General features: G+C 42.6%; 1 protein-coding gene across 1 annotated transcript in view; it reads right to left on the reverse strand.

The window, feature by feature from the left end:
- The window catches only part of LOC124798059 (monocarboxylate transporter 12-like), a 209,173-nt gene that overhangs the window by 24,970 nt on the left and 160,747 nt on the right, over positions 1–23,456 (reverse strand). Inside the window, exons 4-5 of the mRNA XM_047261288.1 lie at positions 22,023–22,166; positions 3,020–3,547 (exon numbers count right to left, since the gene is read on the reverse strand). Coding sequence (XP_047117244.1) covers positions 3,020–3,547; positions 22,023–22,166 — 672 coding nt within the window. The remainder of the gene's footprint in view (positions 1–3,019; positions 3,548–22,022; positions 22,167–23,456) is intronic.

Raw genomic sequence — 23,456 nt, forward strand, 5'->3', positions numbered from 1 at the left:
GTGGTACCGATGGAAGCTGTAGGGGGTAGAAACTGTAGGGTAAGACAGAGAGGATTGCACCAGAAGTAAGGTTCCCGATGAGCTACAGCGACGAGGGGAGGTGCTAGGCTAAATCCGACAACAGTACAGTGCGCATTGGCTCCCCCACTCTCGAGCCCGCCGTCCGCGATTCGCTACGTCGCTCAGTGTTGGCACGGCAAACTCAGAGATGAAAGTGTTGACCGCCGCTCCCGCGAAGTGCGAGGTTCGAGCAGTAATCCTGTTTCTCCACGCAAGGAAGTTACCGCCTGTGGAGATTCATGAGGAATAAAACGTGGGTGTTTCATTACAACCGCGAAACAGAACAACAGTCTCGTCAGTGGCGTTACTCCGGTTTACCGCCACCAAAGAAATTCAAACAAACGCAGTCGGCAGGAAAGGTAATGGAGACTGTGTTTTGGGATCAGAAGGGGGTACTCATCGATTTCATGCAACTTCGGACGCCGTGCGGTCTAACGCATGGCTTTCCGGGCGGGAAGGAGCGGCGGTCCCTGGTACGAATCCGCCCGGCGGAATTGTGTCGAGGTCCAGTGTGCCGGCCAGTCTGTGGATGATCGCTACTGTCGTAGGTTCGAATCCTGCCTCGGGCATTGATTTGTGTGATGTCCTTAGGTTAGCTATGTTTAATTAGTTCTAAGTTCTAGGCGAGTGATGACCTCAGAAATTAAGTCGCATAGTGCTCAGAGCCATTTCAACCAACCTCGGACGACTATAAACTCAGACAGATATTGTGAAACATTGACCAAACTCCGGCGAGCAATCCAGAATCGCTGAAAGAACGATTGACGGAGGGGGTAGTGCTTCTTCACGACAATGCTCAACCCCACGTCGCTCGTCAAACACAGGAGCTGTAGAAGAAATTTGGGTGGACTGTCATGCCCCATCCCCCTACAGCCCGGACTTAGCCCCCAGCAATTATCACCTCTTCCTCATGATAAAGGAACACTTAGGTAGCAAACGCTTCAAGAGCGACGATGAAGTCCGAGCAGAGGTCACGTGCTTCCTCAACGGGTTGGCGGGAAACTTCTTCGGCTTAGGAATACAAAAGCTGGAGCACTGTCTTCAAAAGTGTGTCGAAAAAAATGGAGACTATGTTGAAAAATAGACAAAAGTGTAATCTTTTCAACGATGTATAAATTAATAACAATTTGTAAAAAATATGGGAACCTTACTTTTGGTATAACCCTGTATAAGCAACAAATAGAGAAAGGTCCCACACACCCTTAGAGGGACTGCGACCCCAAAGCTAGTCACAAAGAATGAAAGATAAATACATGAAATACAGGGTGTTACAAAAAGGTACAGCCAAACTTTCAGGAAACATTCCTCACACACAAAGAAAGAAAATATGTTATGTGGACATGTGTCCGGAAACGCTTACTTTCCATGTTAGAGTTCATTTTATTATTTCTCTTCAAATGACATTAATCATGGAATGGAAACACACAGCAACAGAACGTACCAGCGTGACTTCAAACATTTTGTTACAGGAAATGTTCAAAATGTCCTCCGTTAGCGAGGATACACGCATCCACCCTCAGTCGCATGGAATCCCTGATGCCCTGATGCAGCCCTGGAGAATGGCGTATTGTATCACAGCCGTCCACAATACGAGCACGAAGAGTCTCTACATTTGGTACCGGGGTTGCGTAGACAAGAGCTTTCAAATGTCCCCATAAATAAGAGTCAAGAGGGTTGAGGTCGGGAGAGCGTGGAGGCCATGGAATTGGTCCGCCTCTATCAATCCATTGGTCACCGAATCTGTTGTTGAGAAGCGTACGAACACTTCGACTGAAATATGCAGGAGCTCCATAGTGCATGAATCACATGTTGTGTCGTACTTGTAAAGGCACATGTTCTAGCAGCACAGGTAGAGTATCCCGTATGAAATCATGATAACGTGCTCCATTGAGCGTAGGTGGAATAACATGGGGCCCAATCAAGACATTACCAACAATGCCTGCCCAAAAGTTCACAGAAAATCTGTGTTGATGACGTGATTGTACAATTGCGTGCGGATTCTCGTCAGCCCACACATGTTGATTGTGAAAATGTACAATTTGATCAGATTGGAATGAAGCCTCATCCGTAAAGAGAATATTTGGACTGAAATGAGGATTGACACACTGTTGGATGAACCATTCGCAAAAGTGTACCCGTGGAGGCCAATCAGCTGCTGATAGTGCCTGCGCACGCTGTCATGGTACGGAAACAACTGGTTCTCTCGTAGCACTGTCCATACAGTGACGTGGTCAACGTTACCTTGTACAGCAGCAACTTCTCTAACGCTGACATTAGGGTTATCGTCAACTGCACGAAGAATTGCCTCGTCCATTGCAGGTGCCCTCGTCGTTCTAGGTCTTTCCCAGTCGCGAGTCATAGGCTGGAATGTTCCGTGCTCCCTAAGACGCCGATCAATTGCTTCGAACGTCTTCCTGTCGGGACACCTTCGTTCTGGAAATCTGTCTCGATACTAACGTACCGCGTCACGGCTATTGCCCCGTGCTAACCCATACATCAAATGGGCATCTGCCAACTCCGCATTTGTAAACATTGCACTGACTGCAAAACCACGTTCGTGATGAACACTAACCTGTTGATGCTACGTACTGATGTGCTTGATGCTAGTACTGTAGAGCAATGAGTCCTGTGTCAACACAAGCACCGAAGTCAAAATTACCTTCTTTCAATTGGGCCAACTGGCGCTGAATCGAGGAAGTACAGTACATACTGATGAAATTAGAATGAGCTCTAACATGGAAATTAAGCGTTTCCCGACACATGTCCACATAACATCTTTTCTTTATTTGTGTGTGAGGTATGTTTCCTGAAAGTTTGGCTGTATCTTTTTGTAACACCCTGTATAAACGAAGTGTGCTTGTGGAACATCTTTCTCCAAAAGAACCCAACACTAGATCCAAAATTAGTCTCCTCAAAAAGTAAAGGAGCAGACGGTGGGAAGAGCGTTGGAGGGTCTTACTGGGCTCCAGCCTGGTCTCCTGCGCCTCCTCCTCGCCGGCCTCCTCCACTGTGGTGGTGAGCTGCGGCCGCTTCCGCTCGTCGATCTCGATGTCGATTACGTCGCCGGTGCTGGAGCTGGCCAGTGACACGGCGGACGCGTTGCGGCGCGGGCCCTGCCTCTTGGGGGAGAGCAGGCCGTCCTTCTTGTCGGGCTCCCTCTCCCCCTCCTTCTTGTCGCCGTCGTTGTTGTTGTTCCCGTTGGCCTTGAGCGGCTCCAGCTCCTGCGGCACGGGCTGGCGCTCGGCGTGCCACTCCAGCGGGTGGAAGAGCAGCGCGCCGGTGAAGCCGTGCATGGTGAGCCCGCCGATCACCAGCACGGCGCCGCTGAAGCCGAACGTCTCCAGCAGCAGCCGCACCACGTGCGGCATCGCCATCTGGCCGGCGTTGGTGCCCGCCAGCGACAGACCCACGGCGCGGCCGCGCGCCTTACGGAAGTACGTCTTCACCGCCAGGAAGTTGGACGGCGTCACCAGGCCCAGACCCAGACCTGCCGACATAGGTTTGACTTACTCAACACAACCTAGAACATTCTCAATCACAAGACGTTTGTGAAATTGTATCACCTAGACCAAACATTGCTGCATCCCAATAGCATGGTGGAAGACTGCGGTGCAAAAAGTACAAAGAAGGAGAAGGGCAGCTCGATTTGTATTATCGCGAAATAGGGGAAATAGTGTCACAGACGTGATACGTGAATTGGAGTGGTAATCATTAAAACAAAGGCGTCTTCCGTTGCGACAGGGTCTTCTCATGAAATTTCAATCACCAGTTTTCTCCTCCGATTGCGAAAACATTCTGTTGGCACCCACCTACACAGGTAGAAATGATAATCACGATAAAATAAGAGCAATCAGGGCTCGCACAGAAAAATTTAAGTGCTCGTTTTTCCCGCGTACGGTCCAAACCGTCCAAAAAAAAAAAAAAAAAAAAAAAAAAAAAAAAAAGTTCAAATGTGTGTGAAATCTTATGGGACGTAACTGCTAAGGTCATCAGTCCCTAAGATTACACACTACTTAACCTAAATTATGCTAAGGACAAACACACACACCCATGGCCGAGGGAGGACTTGAACCTCCGCCGGGACCAGTCGCACCGTCCATGACTGCAGCGCCTGAGACCGCTCGGCTAATCCCGCGCGGCGCGTACCGTTCGAGAGTGGAACGGTAGAGAGACAGCTTGAAGGTGGTTAATTGAACCCTCTGCCAGGCACTTTATTGTGACTAGCAGAGTAATCACGTAGACGTAGATGAAGGGTCTTGATTTTCACCGTGGTTGGAGCAAAAGAGCGCCCAATGACAGTTTAGACAGAGTGTAAGAGAAATTTATATTTAGCCCTACTCGGTACACCTTGGCGAGAGGAGTACAGAAGCTGCGTTATAGTCTATATACGTAGCATTGGCGTCTGCTGTCGATACCACAAAGTTGCTCACCGATGGAAGTTCTCCGCACCACAGTCAGCGGCCTGTCTTGAAATGGATCGACGCACAAACACGGAGTCAGTTCTACATCATGCCATGGTCTAGTCAATGCCTAGTCCACGGCAAGCAGCGAGAAGGGTACCATGTCTGGCGGCAATGAGTTTAGAGACAATCAGAAACTTTCTGGCAGATTAAGACTGTGTACCGGATCGAGACTCGAACTCGGGACCTTTGCCTTTCGCGGGCAAGTGCTCTACTTAGAGACAATCAGGTAGACTCTTCAAGTTAATGTGTAGGTCCTTGCATATGTTTGTGGACTTTGTCTTTGAATAGTTCAAATGGTTCAAATGGCTCTGAGCACTATGGGACTCAACATCTGAGGTCATCAGTCCCCTAGAACTTAGAACTACTTAACCCTAACTAACCTAAGGACATCACACACATCCATGCCCGAGGCATGATTCGAAGCTGCGACCGTAGCAGTCACGCGGTTCCGGACTGAAGTGCCTAGAACCGCACGGTCACCACGGCCGGCCTTTGAATAGTGCTACCAGCGTATTCTATAGAACGAACAGAGTTACGAGAAAGAGTTTCTATTAAACAGTGCTTCGATTTGTATTCCCAACGACAATCTATTTCAACACAAGTTTTAGGCTGGTTCTGTCTATTGAAAGGTGGCTACACTGAGTCACAGCGCCAGAGATTGCGCCAAAGATTATTATTCCGCTGCCTCCACTGGCGCAGTAGTAGTTCAGAGGATGTTGAGGGCAGTTGTTCTGTTGGGCGAGAGAGTAGACGATCTGAGTGTTGACTGAAATGTTGTACTGTTCGGTTGGTGTAATGTATAGATCGAAGAAGATGCAATAGTCAGAATATAGTTGAGAAAGGAGATGGGATTTGATTTATGAAGCCGGTGATTATGGAATATTTTCGTCAATGTATAATGATGTAAAAAGGTATTAGAGTTTTCTTTAATAACAGTCCCTCTTGCTCACAGGTACAGTCAACAAAGCATCTGGCTCGTGTTCATTTATTAGACTTGTAATTCTGGTTTCTGTGTGCAATTATAGTATTTCAGGTTTCTATGTGCAATTATAGTATTTCTGGTTTCTGTGTGCAATTATAGTATTTCTGGTTTTTCAGTTAGTTCATTGTAAATGGCGTTTAAAACATTTTGTCGTATTGAGAAAGAACCAAGCGAGATACATGTTCTTCTCTGCCTCGTGATGGCTGGGTGTTGTGTGATGTCCTTAGGTTAGTTAGGTTTAAGTAGTTCTAAGTTCTAGGGGACTGATGACCATAGATGTTAAGTCCCATAGTGCTCAGAGCCATTTGAACCATTTTTTAGATACATGTACGTTGAGTCACACTACCACACACAGAACAGCTACACTTGTGCTTTGTTGTTTCGTAGTTTTTATAGTTGCATAGTTGCAGGGGACTTAATTAATCAATTGTGTTAACGGAAATTCCTTCTCATTCTTTATTTTTACTTTATGCAGTCAGATTGCGTGCTAATAATAGTCAGGGACAACCGGTTACGAGACTTCGTAACCGGTCACACAGCTTGTAAAATTATTACATTTACTCATTAATATTAGTCTTTTCTTTTTAATTAAGCCCCCATGCACTATGTACGTGAATGTACCTACGTTCTGATCCTCAGTCATCGCAAAGGAGAAATTTTATAACAAAAGGTAAGATTTGATTGTAAATGTATTTCAATTCTTAGATTTTACGCGTGCAAGAATGATGTCATTTATCACCTGATTAGAACGTAATTCATTTACGGCAACCCATCGCGACAGAATCTGTCCAAATACGACTAAAAACAATGATTTCCTCACATGGCGGCTCCAAAATCTAGAGTAAAGCTTTTCAAACAATGTGTCCCGACGCCCTGACATCTCGTGTAGTAGTATCAGCCGCGCGGAGTTTAAGAGACAATCAGTTAGACTCTTCCAAGTGGCCGCGCGGTTAGAGGCGCCATGTCACTAATCGTGCGGCCCCTCCCGCCAGAGGTTCGAGTCCTCCCTCGGGCATGGGTGTGAGTGTTGTCCTTCGTGTTAAGTTAGTTTAAGTAGTGTGTAAGTCTAGTTTGGTCCCTTAGGAATTCACACACATTTAGTAGAATCAAGGGTATCACGAGACAGGTAAATTCAGAACGTGAAACAAATGGAAAACTTGTGACAAAGTAATACAAAACATCCTTCTCTTAGTTCAGTGTAACCACAGAGCACGTATTAAACAAGTGCAGTTAATAACAAAATACATCTATCAATTCTTGATCATTTAGTGAGACTGGAAGAGAGGATGGAAATTTCCCAACACTAGATACAAATCAGTGTGACTGGAAAAGAAATCCTTTCGCACTTTCCAGTATTTGGGAACTTTGACTTGATAAAGAAGAGGATCTGACAGGCCTGGAGAACAACCCCACTTTAAAACTTAACTACTAAGAAACAGATTTGTGCAACTTCAGGATTTCTATTCAGTCACCCTACTTCTACCTCAGTTAAAGAGCATGCAAAGTTTTGCTGTAGTTTTCTACAACATATTCGTGTGAAATTGCATTTTCTCTTATGACCAATACACAAATAGTTTAACGTGGAAGTTTGAGAAAGTTGTATGAGGAAATCCGTGACAGTTGGTCCAGCACTGAGCTAATATAAGACTTATTTGTAATGCTCGTCAATCCCATATGAGTCGTTGAATTCATAATAACTTTTGAAAGCATTCTATCTGCGAAATTTTGTGCTTAAAAATGAAATATAGGGTGAGTCAAGATGGACTTCATAACTTTGGAATGATACAGAAATTTACATAATCGGTAGATATGTCAATTTGTAGCAAACAATAAGCTTCACATAAAAGTGTCAGTTGTCATTTTGGTTCCATGTGACTACCATTTGTGACGCGGTAAACATCCCGCCCAGTAATCAATTTCTTTCCACTCTCCTTTCAGTGGCGCAGTAGATTCGATTTCTCAGGTCGGCTAAATTGTTTAGTAGTGTAGAAATAAACACACGGTCTTTAACGAAACCCCAGAGAAAGAACTCCAATGGTATCAGGAAAGGGGAGCGAGGTGGCCATGCGATTGCTCCTTCGAGGCCAGTCTACCGACCTGGGAGGCGATTATCGAGGAAACCTCGAACTTCTGTGAGGAAACGAGTTGGTCGCACCGTCTTGCTGACAATAAACGATCCTATCTCGGTCATCTTCATCGACCTGTGAAATTTAAAATGTTTTCACACATATCCACATACACAACACCAGTGACAGTTTTCTCCATGAAGAAGATTGGTTGGTTGATTTGTTGGAGGGGACCAAGCAGCTAGGTCATCGGGCCCTTCGGATTAGGGAAGGATGGGGAAGGAAGTCGGCTGTACCCTTTCCAAGGAGCCATCCCGGAATTTAGGGAAATCAAGGAAAATCTAAATCAGGACTGCCGGATACGGGTTTGAACCGTCATTCTCTCGAATGCGAGTCCAGTGTGCTAGCCACTGCGCCAACTCACTCGGTCATGAGGAAAGGGCTGTACACTTTCAGTTTCCTAAGGGCGCAAAACATATCAACTTTGGAGCTTTCACGAACGTATTCCAGAGTTGCATGTGAATTTTCGTTGTCTCATATTCTACACTTGTAGGTGTTCACCACGACACTGATATGAAATGTTACTCATGACCGCAGATTAATGTGTTCAGTAATGTCTCGTCGTTCTCTATCCGATGCAACATTTCCGCGCAGAATTCCCCACGAGCAACCTTATCTGCATCGCTAATGTGCTGCGCCATTATGAATCTGTATGGTTTCAGGTATAAATGTCTACGCAGTTTGAAAGGTGGCTACACTGTGCCACTGCGCCAGAGAGTGCGCCAAAGAGTACTATTAAGCCGCCTCCACAGTGCGTGTTAAGAGATCGTGGCAGTCTGTGGTTGTGGAGAGTTCATGGCAGTCAGTGCTAGCAGAGAGCTCGTAGAGGACAGTGTGTGTTAAGAGCTCGTGGTTGTCGTGAAGTTGGAGTAAGATGTTGTAGTAAAGAGTGTTCCATGTTTTATGCAGTTATTTGATGGGAGAGATAGCAGATGTTATTGTAATGAGTGCATTTCGTCAATATATATGAAGGTAAAATTTATAATGTTCCTTTATTAGTTGTGTATCTGAAATAATGTGTCACTACAGGTTCAGTCAACAAAGCATCTGGCTCGTGTTCTTGTATTAGAGTGAATTTTGGTTTTCTTGCGTAATTATAGTTTTTCTAAATTTCTTTTGTCACGTCAGTATAATTGGTATCAAAATTCTTGTCTTGTTGGAAAAGAACCGTGCCAGATGTGGGCGTTGAGTCACACTCCCACATACAGAACAGTTACTCTTGTGCTCATTGGTTTCGTAGATTTTTATAGTTGCTGGGGTCTTAATTAATTAACTGTGTTTACGGAAATTTTCTTACATTGTTTGTTGCAGTCAGATAGCGTAATAATACTAGTCAGGGCCAACCGATTACGAGACACTGCGTAATCGGACAGACATACTAAAACTAAAAAATATTTTCAAATATATTTAATTAAGCCCCCATGCACGTGGCGACCGCTGCTTCGGATCGTCCCTTGGAATTTTTCTGATTGTGAAAATTGTAGACTGTAGTATTGTTGTAGTAATTTTGAGTTTAGTGATTGTAGTCTGTATTGAGTGTGTAGATTTGGTAATTGGCATTCTTCTAATGGTATTTTTCAAAATTTAATTTTTATTGCCTTGTATACGCGTTTGACAATTTTGTGCAATTATTTCAATTGTTCGTTAATCGTGTTTGAGGGAAACATCTCGTGTGAATAGTACTGTTGGAGATAAGGAGTCATTGTGTGTGATTTTCGAACAGTGACGAATTTTTTGTGTATTTTGTAAATGATTACGCGATCAATGAAAAAGGCAAAAATGATGAATAGTGAGAATAACGAAATTGTTGACATGGCGAACTCGCCAACACAGGAAAACAGTATGATGAATAATGGAGTTGAAAACAATGTAATAAGTCGGGAAAATAGTCCGGAACCATTTCAAAATTTTTCTCAATCAGAAAATTCACAGGATACGAGATTAACAATTGAAGATTCTGAAATAGTATCGAACACAGATAGCTTTACAGCTATGACGAGGGAAACTGGTTTTGCGGAAAATGTTAGGGGCGAAAGGAGTTTCGAATCAGTTACCATGGGGCAGTTGATGAGTGCTATATTAAGAATGGAAACACGGTTTGGATCTGAATTGAAAACAGTGGGATCAAGAATAGGGACAATGGAAACACGAATGGAAACTTTGGGATCTGAAATAAAAACAGATAGGGGAATAATGGAGCAGTTTCGATCTGAATTTAAAACAGAGATAGGAACAATGGAAGCTCGGTTAGGATCTGAATTTAAAACAGAGATGGGAACTTTGGAAACACGGATAGATTCACGAATAGGGACATGTTTCAAAAATATGAAAGATGAATTAAAGAAAGAAATCAGGGAAGAAGTACAACCGATTCTGAATTCTCACAATAATAGATTAATTGCAGTAGAAATCAGACAAAGGGAACAGGATAGAGAACAGGAAGAAAGAGATCGCGTGATAGTACAGAAATTTTCAGAGTTAAATTTACAACGTGCAAACGATAAGAAAGAAATATTTGAAGGAATCGAGGAATCCGTACCAAATGACAGAATAAATAACTTAACGCAACAGTGTGAACACTTAACTACTAAAGGAGACAACACCGAAACCCGAGTCGCGACATTTACAGAAGACGTAAATAAAGTGAAAGAACAATTAAGTGACTCATCGGAAAGAGTTGAGGAGATCTCAGATAAATTGACAAGTGTTAGTTTAGCAGAAGGGTATGAAGAAAGTAATTTATTTCATTTACGAGAAGCAACAAGAGAGCGCCAGGCGCGTGAATTTAACAATAGTCGTCATTGTGACTGGGACAGACGCGGTAGGTTTTTGTCGCCACGAGGCGAAAATATTGACTGTAAACACTTCTTAACTGTTCGGACATTTAATATCTTCCGCAATTCTAAGAACGACATACATCCATGTTCATGGCTAGATCAATTTACGTACGCACTTCCGCCAGATGTGCCACCAAGTCACAAACTAGAAATTATGTGCGGCTATTAAAGTCCTCAGGGGATTCACTACTCTAAGTGAATATGTGCCGTAGCGAGCATAGGGCCCCGAGCTGTAGTGGTGCTATTTCTCTTTTAGTTTTCTGTACCGCTGCCTACTCTTTTACTATTCTTTGCATCTGTCAAACGAACTCTTCGACTATCAATCTATCTAGACAGTAGATAAACAATAACCGGATTTGACTGTTTTACCCAAAAGTGACTTCGGAAATTACCGTTTGGACTTACTGTATCTTCAGCAGCATTCTTTCGTAGCTTAAATGGAATTTTACCTGTTTATCTTCGTGACAATATTACTTCATATGTGGACGATATTCTTATTGCTAAACATTCTTGGAGTGAGCATAACAAAATTTTGGATTCATTGTTACGTATTTTTGCACGAGTTGGCATTACAGTGAACTTAGAAAAATCTGAATTTGGTCGTTCTCAGGTGAAATTTCTCGGTCACATTATTTCTACAGAAGGTATTCTTCCTGATCCAGAAAAATTAGACGCTATTCGTAATTATGCTGTTCCTACCACAAAACGTGACGTTCATAGTTTCCTTGGTGTCTCTAATTTTCCTAGACGCTTTGTTAGATTGGACGATTTGGCCACACCTCGTTTTTGCGATCTATCTGGAAAGTTCTTTTTAAACGAAAATCGGTCGACAATTCCGTTTGGTTAGTTTGTATTCCTGATGAGTAGGTCAATAAATTGATTTGGTATACGCATTTCAGTTATGCACACTTTGGTCCCAGAAAATGCTTTCATAAATTACGAGAAAATTGTTACTTCAGTAATATGGAAAAACGTATTCGATCTGTTCTTGCCAAATGTAAATTATGTCAAATGGCTAAGCCTCCAACGATTTCTCACAGAGCACCGTTGTTTCCCGTCATTCCAGCGAAATTAAAGGAGATGGCTGCAGTCGATTTGTTTGGTCCAGTGGTTCGTTCTACTAATGGTTTTGCGTACATTTTCGTAGCAGTGGAGTTGACGTCAAAATATGTGTGTTTTACACCTTTACGCAAAGCAACAGCTCGTTCAGTATCGAATGCTTTCATCAAACATTTTCTTAAAGAAGTTGGTCATGTTGACAAGGTTATATCAGATAATGGATCACAGTTTCGCTCTAAAATTTGGCTTCGTACTCTACACCGTCGTAAAATTAAACCAATCTTCATTTCACTTTTTCACCCTCAATCGAACGCTTCAGAGAGATGGATGAAGGAAATCAATAAATTGTGTCGACTTTATTGTCATCAGAATCACAGAACTTGGGATCAGTATCTTCATATTTTTCAAAACATTCTGAATGAACTTCCTAATGATTCAACTTCTTTACCGCCTATAATGATACTAAAAAATAAAGTACCAACAAATCGCATTTCTGAAATCGTTCCTTTTCCGCCTTCACGGAAACTGCGGCATTCTGAAGTTGTCAACCTGGCTCTGCAAAATATTGCATCTGCGGCTGCTAGAAGAGAGAAATCAGCCAAACGTCCTGGTCGTTCAAAAATCTTGTCAGTTGGTCAGAAGGTATTAATTAAGTCCCACCGTTTGTCTCACAAAGGAAAAGGCTTGTGTCGCAAATTTTTTCTGCTTTATAACGGTCCATATAGAATTCGCAAAATTATTCATGATAACACTGTCGAAGTAGAAACTCTTAAATCACGACGCTCTAAAGGAATACATCATATATCAAACGTTAAAATTTTTGTGGAATGACATACGTGTGAGAAACCAACAGCTACATGTAAACACGCAGAGAGTACAAGGATACCGCGCTGTGTTTTGGCGGCGGCACATACTCAAAGCAACAGTGAAGTCTGCGCGCCGCACAAGGCAGTCGTTGACCGCAAACAATTGCTTCCTACGTCACGCGCCTACAGCTGATCGAGCGCTCAGTGCGAATGCACTGACAGCCGTAAACAAATACACAGTCTAATTTCTCCGACTAAATTCTGTATAAAGCTATAAGGACTTGTTGAATTGTGTTATTAACATTCAGTATTTTGCAGGATACGGTGTATAAAGTATTTAAGACCTTCAGGTAAATTCTGTGCGTGTCCGACGTTAAGACGACTTGCTATCGAGAAATTTTCAGGAAGAATGTAATTTCGAAGAAGAAACTAATAAACTAAAAAGGTAACTATTAATGGAGTTTATTTTTCAGGTAACATATTTCCACTTAGGTACGTACTTTAGACGTAATTTGCTGCTCGCGATTACGTGATGTGCTACTTTCATGTTCTATGAATTTACTTGTGAAGCGACGTGCTTGCGTACGTTAACTGATTTTGACAATGATTATTAATGAACTGGGTTGTGACTTGTATATATTATGCATCGCTTGGCTGCACTGCTTTTTCACTAATGTCATATTTTTAATTATGTGCCTGCTGTGCTTATTTATTTAAATTATAATGGTAACCTGATTTATTGTGCTGATGCGTTTAGGTATGTAAGTTATACTTTGTGATTTATCTGCTTGCGCCTCCATGCTTACTTATTAAGATTACATATGAACATTTATTTGCTTATGCTGATATGATGCTAATGACCTGTTTATTACGTAAGATATATGTTTGCTGCTTTTTGTATGGATTACATATTTACACATTTCTGTTTTGTTGCCATAACTGCTCTTTAATTTGGTGTATAGCAATGCTGATGTACAGTGTACAAACATAGAGTTTAGGTCACACTATTGGATTAATTATAGATTGTTCGCTTGGCAGAGCCTCGTTGTAGGAATTGTGCTGCATCCACTTGTTGACATTGTCTTCTCTACTTGTATATTTACTCGCTATTGCTTGTTTTGCGTACGCTAAGTGCCTTATATTTTTAAGATAAGAAAATTAACTGCTATAATTCGACGAACGACATTAGTACAAGAGAGTCATAGAAGTCACATGAGCTGAGGTTTTATGAAAGCTGTATAAATTTATGCTAATAGGAAGGAAGCTAACGACATGACATACCAATACTAGGTTTAGACCATTAACAGTTATTACACTGCATTTCTCGTGAGCAATTGAAATAGGAAGTGACACTTGACACAAAAAATACTCCACATGTTTGCTTCTGCTATGATTCTTGAAGTGGTGTACACACTGTGAAATATTATGATCATTCACACTCCGTAATCGTACTTAATTACTGAGAGTTATTCAAACTAAGTCTGTTAGAGGTCAGGTATGCATTTCTTTTATGTAATAATGGACAAGGAACCAAAATGTATCTTATAATTTATAATGAGTAGAAAATTTGGGTCAGATGGATTACACAGAGGTTGTGTGTGGACACTGTGTCTTCGGATTGTATGGGATGCTGAATTGAAGTTGCATTAGGATTTTATCTGTACTTGTTCGAGGAGACTGACTAGAGGAAAGAGTTGTGTTGGAAGTGAAATGATATTGGTGCTGAGGTTTATATGTAGCGACGTATTATTGAGGTATTGAGAGTATATTAAGTTGTTGATTATTGGAGTTTTTGTGGACAAGAGGTAAGGTAAATGATATTGATGATAAGACGTATTGAAGAGGTATTATTGAGGTATTATTGAGATTATGTGATGCTAATGATTATTGGAGTTTTGGTGTATAAGAGGTAAAGTAAGTGAGGAGCATATTTTTTTGTTGGTCTTATGGAACAAGGAGGATGAAGATAGACTAGAACACTAAAATAGAAGGAAGATAGTCTATACACACACTTTGTTAAATCACTAAGCAATATATACTTTTTTTTGGAGAGAGGAAGTAATTGCATATCTTGGCTCACTGACAGTTGTTCAACAACAGTACATTTTGATCTGGCTTGGCAAACATTGGTCTTGACATGATGACTATGACGTTGACTTAACTATTATTGACTGTTATACATTGCTGCCAGTACTACTTGAAGCACATGATGAACATCAGATTTTGACAGAATTACATTTACACAATTAACACTATTCAATTACACAGTAGTACTTAATGTGGATGAAGGATGAGTGAGTGTGTTCTGTGTGTTTTCCTTTACTAATCCTAACCACCTATCTCCTAAATATTATTTTATTTGTTTGTAGTGGCTTGCACTGACACCCATAAATATTATAGGTTTACTGGTATTTGTGTATTGTAATAGTTAATAGGACAATTATCTGATATCATTTGTGTGTTTGTTATGATTTGTATGTTACTGTAAAAGCATTTGTATGTGTATTCAAACTATTGTTCATGCCTGAACTGTCTGATTAGTGAAGATAAATATTCTGAACTGTTACTGGTACCTTTTCTACATGAGTGGTGCCACTAGGACATGTTTAATTGGTGCTCATAAACTCTGACGAACAGTGTGAACAGTGCTAGTGAGTTTGATGGAACTGCTTCTGCTGAGAGATGTGACTTTTTGCTGTCTGCACCTGCTCAATATTGCTGGGTGCCACAGATGGACTGCTTCTACTGAAATAATGTCACTTGTTGCTGTCTGCACCTGATCAACATTGCTGATGCCACTGATGGACTGCTTCTACTGAAATGGTGTCACTTGTTGGTGTCTGCACCTGCTCAACATTGCTGGGTGCAACTGATGAACTGTTTTTACTGAAATGAAGTCACTTGTTGCTGTCTGCACCTGCTCAACATTGCTGGGTGCAACTGATGGACTGCTTCTACTGAAATAATGTCACTTGTTGCTGTCTGCACCTGATCAACATTGCTGATGCCACTGATGGACTGCTTCTACTGAAATGGTGTCACTTGTTGCTGTCTGCACCTGCACTCAACATTGCTGGGTGCAACTGATGAACTGTTTTTACTGAAATGAAGTCACTTGTTGCTGTCTGCACCTACTCAACATTGCTGGGTGCCTCTGATGGACTGCTTCTACTGAACTAATGTGACTTGTTGCTGTGTGTACCTCTTGAACTTTACTGGGTGCCACACATGGAACTGCTTCTACTGAAATAATGTCACTTGTTGCTGTCTGCACCTGCTCAACTTTGCTGGGTGCCACTAATGGACTGCTTCTACTGAAATGGTGTCACTTGTTGGTGTCTGCACCTGCACTCAACATTGCTGGGTGCAACTGATGAACTGTTTTTACTGAAATTAAGTCACTGGTTGCTGTCTGCACCAACTCAACATTGCTGGGTGCAACTGATGAACTGCTTCTACTGAATTAATATGACTTGTTGCTGGGTGTACCTGCTAAACTTTACTGGGTGCAACTGATGGACTGCTTTTACTGAAAAGATGTTACCTGTTGGTGTTCTTTTTTGTATAAACTAATCATTGAAAGCATTTTATGTGAACATTTGTATAAACTGATTTTTTTTGTATATTGTGTAAACTATTATGTAAAGTCACATGTATGAAAATAATTTGTATTGCCTTCTGTATTTCATATGTTAGGTTAGTAAAAGGTCAGTGCAAAGCCAAAATTTTTAACTAATTATGTGATGTTTAGGTATTAATATTATCTTTTATTTTTGTCTGTATTTTTCTGGACGAATTTGGTGGTATTTTCACCACCAATGCTGGCAAAAATACCATCAAATTCTGGCCTGTGGAGGAGGGGCATATGAAAGGTGGCTACACTGTGCCACTGCGCCAGAGAGTGCGCCAAAGAGTACTATTAAGCCGCCTCCACAGTGCGTGTTAAGAGACCGTGGCAGTCTGTGGTTGTGGAGAGTTCATGGCAGTCAGTGCTAGCAGAGAGCTCGTAGAGGACAGTGTGTGTTAAGAGCTCGTGGTTGTCGTGAAGTTGGAGTAAGATGTTGTAGTAAAGAGTGTTCCATGTTTTATGCAGTTATTTGATGGGAGAGATAGCAGATGTTATTGTAATGAGTGCATTTCGTCAATATATATGAAGGTAAAATTTATAATGTTCCTTTATTAGTTGTGTATCTGAAATAATGTGTCACTACAGGTTCAGTCAACAAAGCATCTGGCTCGTGTTCTTGTATTAGAGTGAATTTTGGTTTTCTTGCGTAATTATAGTTTTTCTAAATTTCTTTTGTCACGTCAGTATAATTGGTATCAAAATTCTTGTCTTGTTGGAAAAGAACCGTGCCAGATGTGGGCGTTGAGTCACACTCCCACATACAGAACAGTTACTCTTGTGCTCATTGGTTTCGTAGATTTTTATAGTTGCTGGGGTCTTAATTAATTAACTGTGTTTACGGAAATTTTCTTACATTGTTTGTTGCAGTCAGATAGCGTAATAATACTAGTCAGGGCCAACCGATTACGAGACACTGCGTAATCGGACAGACATACTAAAACTAAAAAATATTTTCAAATTTATTTAATTAAGCCCCCATGCAAGTTTTATTGCGGAATGTCAGTGTGGTGTCACCGCGAGACACCACACTTGCTAGGTGGTAGCCTTTAAATCGGCCGCGGTCCGTTAGTATACGTCCGACCCGCGTGTCGCCACTATCAGTGATTGCAGACCGAGCGCCGCCACACGGCAGGTCTAGAGAGACTTCCTAGCACTCGCCCCAGTTGTACAACCGACTTTGCTAGCGATGGTTCACTGACAAAATACGCTCTCATTTGCCGAGACGATAGTTAGCATAGCCTTCAGCTACGTCATTTGCTACGACCTAGCAAGGCGCCAGTACCAGTTACTATTGATACTGTAATATTGTACCGTCAAGACCGACGTTCACCATCTATGGATTAAAGTTAAGTATTCCACCAGCTACGTCCATTTTTTCTAAAGTCTACTTTCCCTGTCCTGTTCCAGACCTCACGCCAGCCTGAGTGAGCTAAAACGCGTGCCTTTCGGCTTCCTCTTGTAACCCGGTGTTGGCTCTCCTGCCAACCACAACAGTCAGTCTCGCATAACCATATACTCGCAGGCGACGTGGTGATTTGTCATTTCACAGTGAACAACCTGTCTCAACAAAGTGCTTCTGCCAAGAGTAAATTGTAGGCCTGCTTGGAGTTTGTTTAGCGTATTCAGTACGAAATTTAAGCCGAACCGTTGTTGCCGAGTTCGTCTCATGAAACCTAAACCCACAGGGATCACACTCCGCACCAGCGGAATTAGCCATTTTAAATGTACATTACACTGGCGCTCCTGGTGGCGGAATGAGGTACTGATGTACTACATGAATCGAACTTGAGGCTCTTTGCTACAAAATGATGCATCTACCGATTCTATATCATTGTTGTAAAATCCTTTTTGACTCGCTCTGTATCAAAATTATTATTTCATTGAAATATCAATTGTTACAACAGAATCGCTTTTATTAATATTAATGAACGGGAGTCTTGTGAAATCGTAAATATTAGAAGGGTGTCGCCATGAGGAAAAGTTTGGAAAACATTGATCTAAAGATAGAGATTGATGATGATGAGGTCCCATACTCCGAGGGGCGTAGGGGATGGTGCCCGAGATCCACACCGCCGCCTAGGCAAGTTCCTAGCGGAGATGGTTTGCCATTGCCTTCCTCCGACCGTAATGGGGATGAATGATGATCACGAAGGGACACAACAACAGCCAGTCATCCTGAGGCAGAGAATATCCCTGACCACGCCGGGAATCGAACCCGGATCCCCGTGCGCGGGAAGCAAGAACGCTACCGAAAGACCATGAGCAAAAGTTCGTTTCCTTATTTTGCAGCAAAGAAGAAAATTTAGAGCTACATTCTGCCAGATTCGCAATGAATTTCAAAGAACTCAGTAAACCTCAAGAACAGCCAGAAGAAACACTGAATGGTTTTTCTGCCTTATGTCAATGGAGTGTGCTTTAGGATCACACTGCAACGGGCAGGAGACTAGCTCTCCTCCCCCCCCCCCCCGCCTCTTCACCTCTTCTGCCCCCCCCCCTCCAAATCACATGGCGTGACCCCATAGCTTCCAAAGCGGGGTAAAGCTGCCTACGCAGCGAAGACAAGCCAGTGCCCTTTCCAATCTACATACTTACAACCAACCCGCCGGATGCCCTCTTGTTGACTACCTTAACTGTGAGCTCGGAGTACGTTTCGTATTTGGCTGTGGCTGAATTTCTCCTTGTGGTGTGACGGACGTGGGCCTTATTCACGGATTTGCAGTCTTTCACAATGTTCATTCTTTGTGTAAAGACTGTTAATCGGAAGTTCGTGATGTGCGCTGAACTCTCAACTTGTACCGAACTCGTAACTAGTCTTATACGAATGACGGTAACAGATGAGCTGCTCCACACACTGTCCATCGATGTTGGTATCGTTTTATTAGACCCTGAATAAATGAACTGATGAATAGTTATTTTCATAATGTTTTAAGTTGCTTGAGGTAGATAACTGGGAACGTTTAGTTTCGTAGGCAACGCTGTCGCCGCCGAACTCATGATTCGCCTTCACAGCTTTACTTCTGCTTGTACATCTCTCCTACTTTCCAAAATTTCCAGAAGCTCTTATGCTTACATAGTGGGAGAAGAAAGAAATTGAGGAGAAATGCCTTAGACACAGCCTAAGGCGCCGTTTCCTTACTGAATCCTTCATTGTGCGGTGGACTGCGCACATACTCCGCTGCAGACTCAGCGATGCATTCTGGGTTCTTGATGTTCTTCGCAGAACACGGTGTTCTGCGCAGGGGAGCAACAACGTGAAAAAAAAAAGTCATAATGAAATACTATGAGATCTCTGTAGGGTCGACAATTCGCACAGGACTCACAGTTGACCTCCAACATAAACAACTACAATGCTTTGCGCATAAATAGGCAGAAAGATCCATTGTTGTTCGCTTAGACGACTGCTGGTCAACGTCACGCCTTTTGCGAATGCAACAGGGAAGGGGGAAGCTGCAGTCGTACAAGTACTGTTTGCTTTAGACAGCGCTTAGCTTCTGGAATATAAGCGCAGATGTAACTGTATGGAGCAGATCGGTACCTGCCATGCTTGGACAACAGGGGGCGCACAGGTCGCTAGCCAGGTGCGTATTATTCCACAAAAATCTAAAAACGACGGCAATAGCTAAGACGAGTGCCGAGGTAATACGCTCGGCGCATTGACATGCTGTGATACTACCCGGAAACAACACGCTTACCTTTCGTGACATGAAAAGTGGGCTTCTAAGCCGACGTGGCACATCGTTCGCCATCCGCTTGCAGTCTTTTTCAGGTTTCAACTGCACCACTGCTCCGAACTCTCCACTCTAGAAATGAAAGTAACAAGCCCAGTGACTGGTATGTCCGATGATTTCTTTGCGATTAGAAGTTGTGAACGTCAGATAAATCAAGATGAAACGAGGGCACAGGGTGATGGCAAATTTGCGATCCTGGTCTGCACCAATATGCTAAGGTAAAAGTGTACTGAGGCAGAGTTGTGGTAATGAACAGTCATATTGAAGGAAAATTTAGGAACACTGCAAAAGCAAGGGGTGCTCCTAGGGGTACGTACGGCAGTAGCTGTTCTGCGTTTGTAGCTGTTCTATGTAAAACCGTACAGAGTAGGGGTATTGGAAAAGTTGTTACTGTCAGTACTGTTAGATTGTAGCCTGCCGAAAATATCCACTATATGTACGTAAACGAGCTTTATCCCTGCACTCCCCGAACATTTAATTCAGATGTCGTACGTTCCTCGTTCTATGGTCACTTTGTAGATCCTCCTAATTTATTATAGCGTTACGAAATCTGTGCGTTATTTTCTTGTATGGACGTTCCTATTTTATTGTAGCTTTATGAAATCTGTTTCGTTGGCGAAACATTGGTAGTGAGTTTTATTTTGAAATAATTATAACGCTTCAACAAGAACCCAAGTAAAGCCAATATACGCTAAGTCACGGGATACCTCACAATATCGTATCAAACCTCATTATTTGTTCAGGGGATTTCCGAGGACTTGCTCAGTGCATGCCACGTCGAGTTGCTACACTAGGCTGGGAAAAAAGAGGTCCTGCCTGATGTTTAGAGGTATCCGATGACTTTTGCCACGCCTTTGTTTGATAAAACAACGTGTAAATAGGCTGTTTTGGTTTTTATGTGGGTAACTCTACCATCTGGTGAGTACGATGTATGAAACAGGCGAAATACCCTCAGATTTCAAAAAGAATATAACAATTCCAATCCCAAAGACAGCAGGTGTTGACAGATGTGAGAATTACCGAACAATCAGTTTAATAAGCCACAGCTGCAAAATACTAACACGAATTCTTTACAGACGAATGGAAAAAGTAGTAGAAGCCGACCTCGGGGAAGATCAGTTTGGATTCCGTAGAAATACTGGAACACGTGAGGCAATACTGACCTTACGACTTATCTTAGAAGAAAGATTAAGGAAAGGAAAACCTACATTTCTAGCATTTGTAGACTTAGAGAAAGCTTTTGACAGTGTTGACTGGAATACTCTCTTTCAATTTCTAAAGGTGGCAGGGGTAAAATACAGGGAGCGAAAGGCTATTTACAATTTGTACAGAAAGCAGATGGCAGTTATAAGAGTCGAGGGACATGAAAGGGAAGCAGTGGTTGGGAAGGGAGTAAGACAGGGTTGTAGCCTCTCCCCGATGTTATTCAATCTGTATATTGAGCAAGCAGTAAAGGAAACAAAAGCAAAATTTGGAGTAGGTATTAAAATCCAGGGAGAAGAAATAAAAACTTTGAGGTTCGCCGATGACATTGTAATTCTGTCAGAGACAGCAAAGGACTTGGAAGAGCAGTTGAACGGAATGGATGGTGTCTTGAAGGGAGGATATAAGATGAACATCAACAAAACCAAAAGGAGGATAATGGAATGTAGTCGAATTAAGTCGGGTGATGCTGAGGGTATTTGATTAGGAAATGAGACACTTAAAGTAGTAAAGGAGTTTTGCTATTTGGGGAGCAAAATAACTGATGATGGTCGAAGTAGAGAGGATATAAAATGTAGACTGGCAATGACAAGGAAAGCGTTTCTGAAGAAGAGAAATTTGTTAACATCGAGTATAGATTTAAGTGTCAGGAAGTCATTTCTGAAAGTATTTGTATGGAGTGTAGCCATGTATGGAATTGAAACATGGACGGTAAATAGTTTGGACAAGAAGAGAATAGAAGCTTTCGAAATGTGGTGCTACAGAAGAATGCTGAAGATTAGATGGATAGATCACATAACTAATGAGGAGGTACTGAATAGGATTGGGGAGAAGAGAAGTTTGTGGCACAACTTGACCAGAAGAAGGGATCGGTTGGCAGGACATGTTCTGAGGCATCAAGGGATCACCAATTTAGTATTGGAGGGCAGCGTGGAGGGTAAAAATCGTAGAGGGAGACCAAGAGATCAATACACTAAGCAGATTCAGAAGGATGTAGGTTGCAGTAGGTACTGGGAGATGAAGAAGCTTGCACAGGATAGAGTAGCAAGGAGGGCTGCATCAAACCAGTCTCAGGACTGAAGACCACAACAACAACGTCAGGTAGCGCTCTGCGTTAAAATTAGACTTACCTGCAATAATACTGTAGGTGACGATCATGTGCCAGAGGGAATTGGCGAAGCTGGTGAGGATGAGCCCCGCAGACACCAAGACTCCGCCAGCTATGGCCACCTGACGCATCGTGTACTTCTTGAGCAGCGGGCCCGTGAAGAGTCCTGCAAGAAGAAGGAGCGCATGAGTACATCGGGGCCCAAAGTTCCCCACGTACATTCTGAGCGCCACGGTTCCCCGACAGGTGCAGTTAGTATGCATGTGAATGTGCTAGACAGACTTGTGGTGTTACTGACCGGGAGACCCCGAAGGACGCCCACCTAATCGGAAACGGTTTCCCTCCTCATCGTTCAGTGGACCCTTTCCCCGTGATTTATAACAGTTGTGTCTTAAGTGTATCTGTTCAGTGTAGGTGACGGTAATCGTTGCGCGTATAGCGAGCTGTCATGTAAAGATAAGCGAAGGGAGAGGATGAAACCCTGTGGCGGCACGCGGCTCCTCGCGTACAACCAATAGGGTGACCGAGACTGACGACCCAGTCCGACGAACGGATCCCACCATCAGTCACATGCTCACTTAAAGCACCGCAGAGGGGGTAGGAACTTCATCCTGAAACTTGGCGCAAAGTCTGGTGATGAAGAACTTTGAGCAGCCCACTGCCGCCCAGACAGGGAAGGTGAATATTTCTTCCACCTCCAGGTTGCCGAGAACCACAGCAAGGACGTGCGTCAGCAATTTCATCTACAGAGGCGGCTTGAGTCAGTCGTGAACTCTGATTCTGTCACTTGTCACAGGTCAACGATTTTTTCACCAATATTACTACGCATATGTAACTGGACACGTTGTTGTTTAATATAGTTTCCAAAAATCTTTAAAAATTCTTCACCGGTTTACCTCAAATTTTTACGCGATACTCATACAAACATTCGGACGAACACAGGAAATATAGTTTTTAAATGACAAAGCACATGTTATCTTTTGTAAGTAGGCTGTTTAGGTTTTTATATTGGTAACGCCACGTAGCGCTCTGTATGAAAATCACTGACTGTGCTGTGTGCAGTCTCTGGCTGATTTGCATTGTTGGAATATTTGCTATTGTACTGTTGGGCAGCTGGATGTGAACAGCGCGTAGCGTTGCGCAGTTGGAGGTGAGCCGCCAGCAGTGGTGGTTGTGGAGAGAGATGGCAGAGTTTTGAGAACGGACGATCTGGACGTGTGTCCGTCAGAAAAAGGAAATTTGTTAAACTGGATGTCATGAACTGATATACATATAATGACTTTTGAACACTATTAAGGTAAATAAATTGTTTGTTCTCCATCAAAATCTTTCAGTTGCTAACTATGCCCATCAGTAGTTACTGCCTTCAGTAGTTAGAATCTTTTATTTAGCTGGTAGTATTGGCGCACGCTGTATTGCATTAGTTTGAGTAACGAAGATTTTTTTGAGGTAAGTG

This window comes from Schistocerca piceifrons, chromosome 5 (assembly GCF_021461385.2).
Source record: "Schistocerca piceifrons isolate TAMUIC-IGC-003096 chromosome 5, iqSchPice1.1, whole genome shotgun sequence".
Classification (NCBI taxonomy): domain Eukaryota; kingdom Metazoa; phylum Arthropoda; class Insecta; order Orthoptera; family Acrididae; genus Schistocerca; species Schistocerca piceifrons.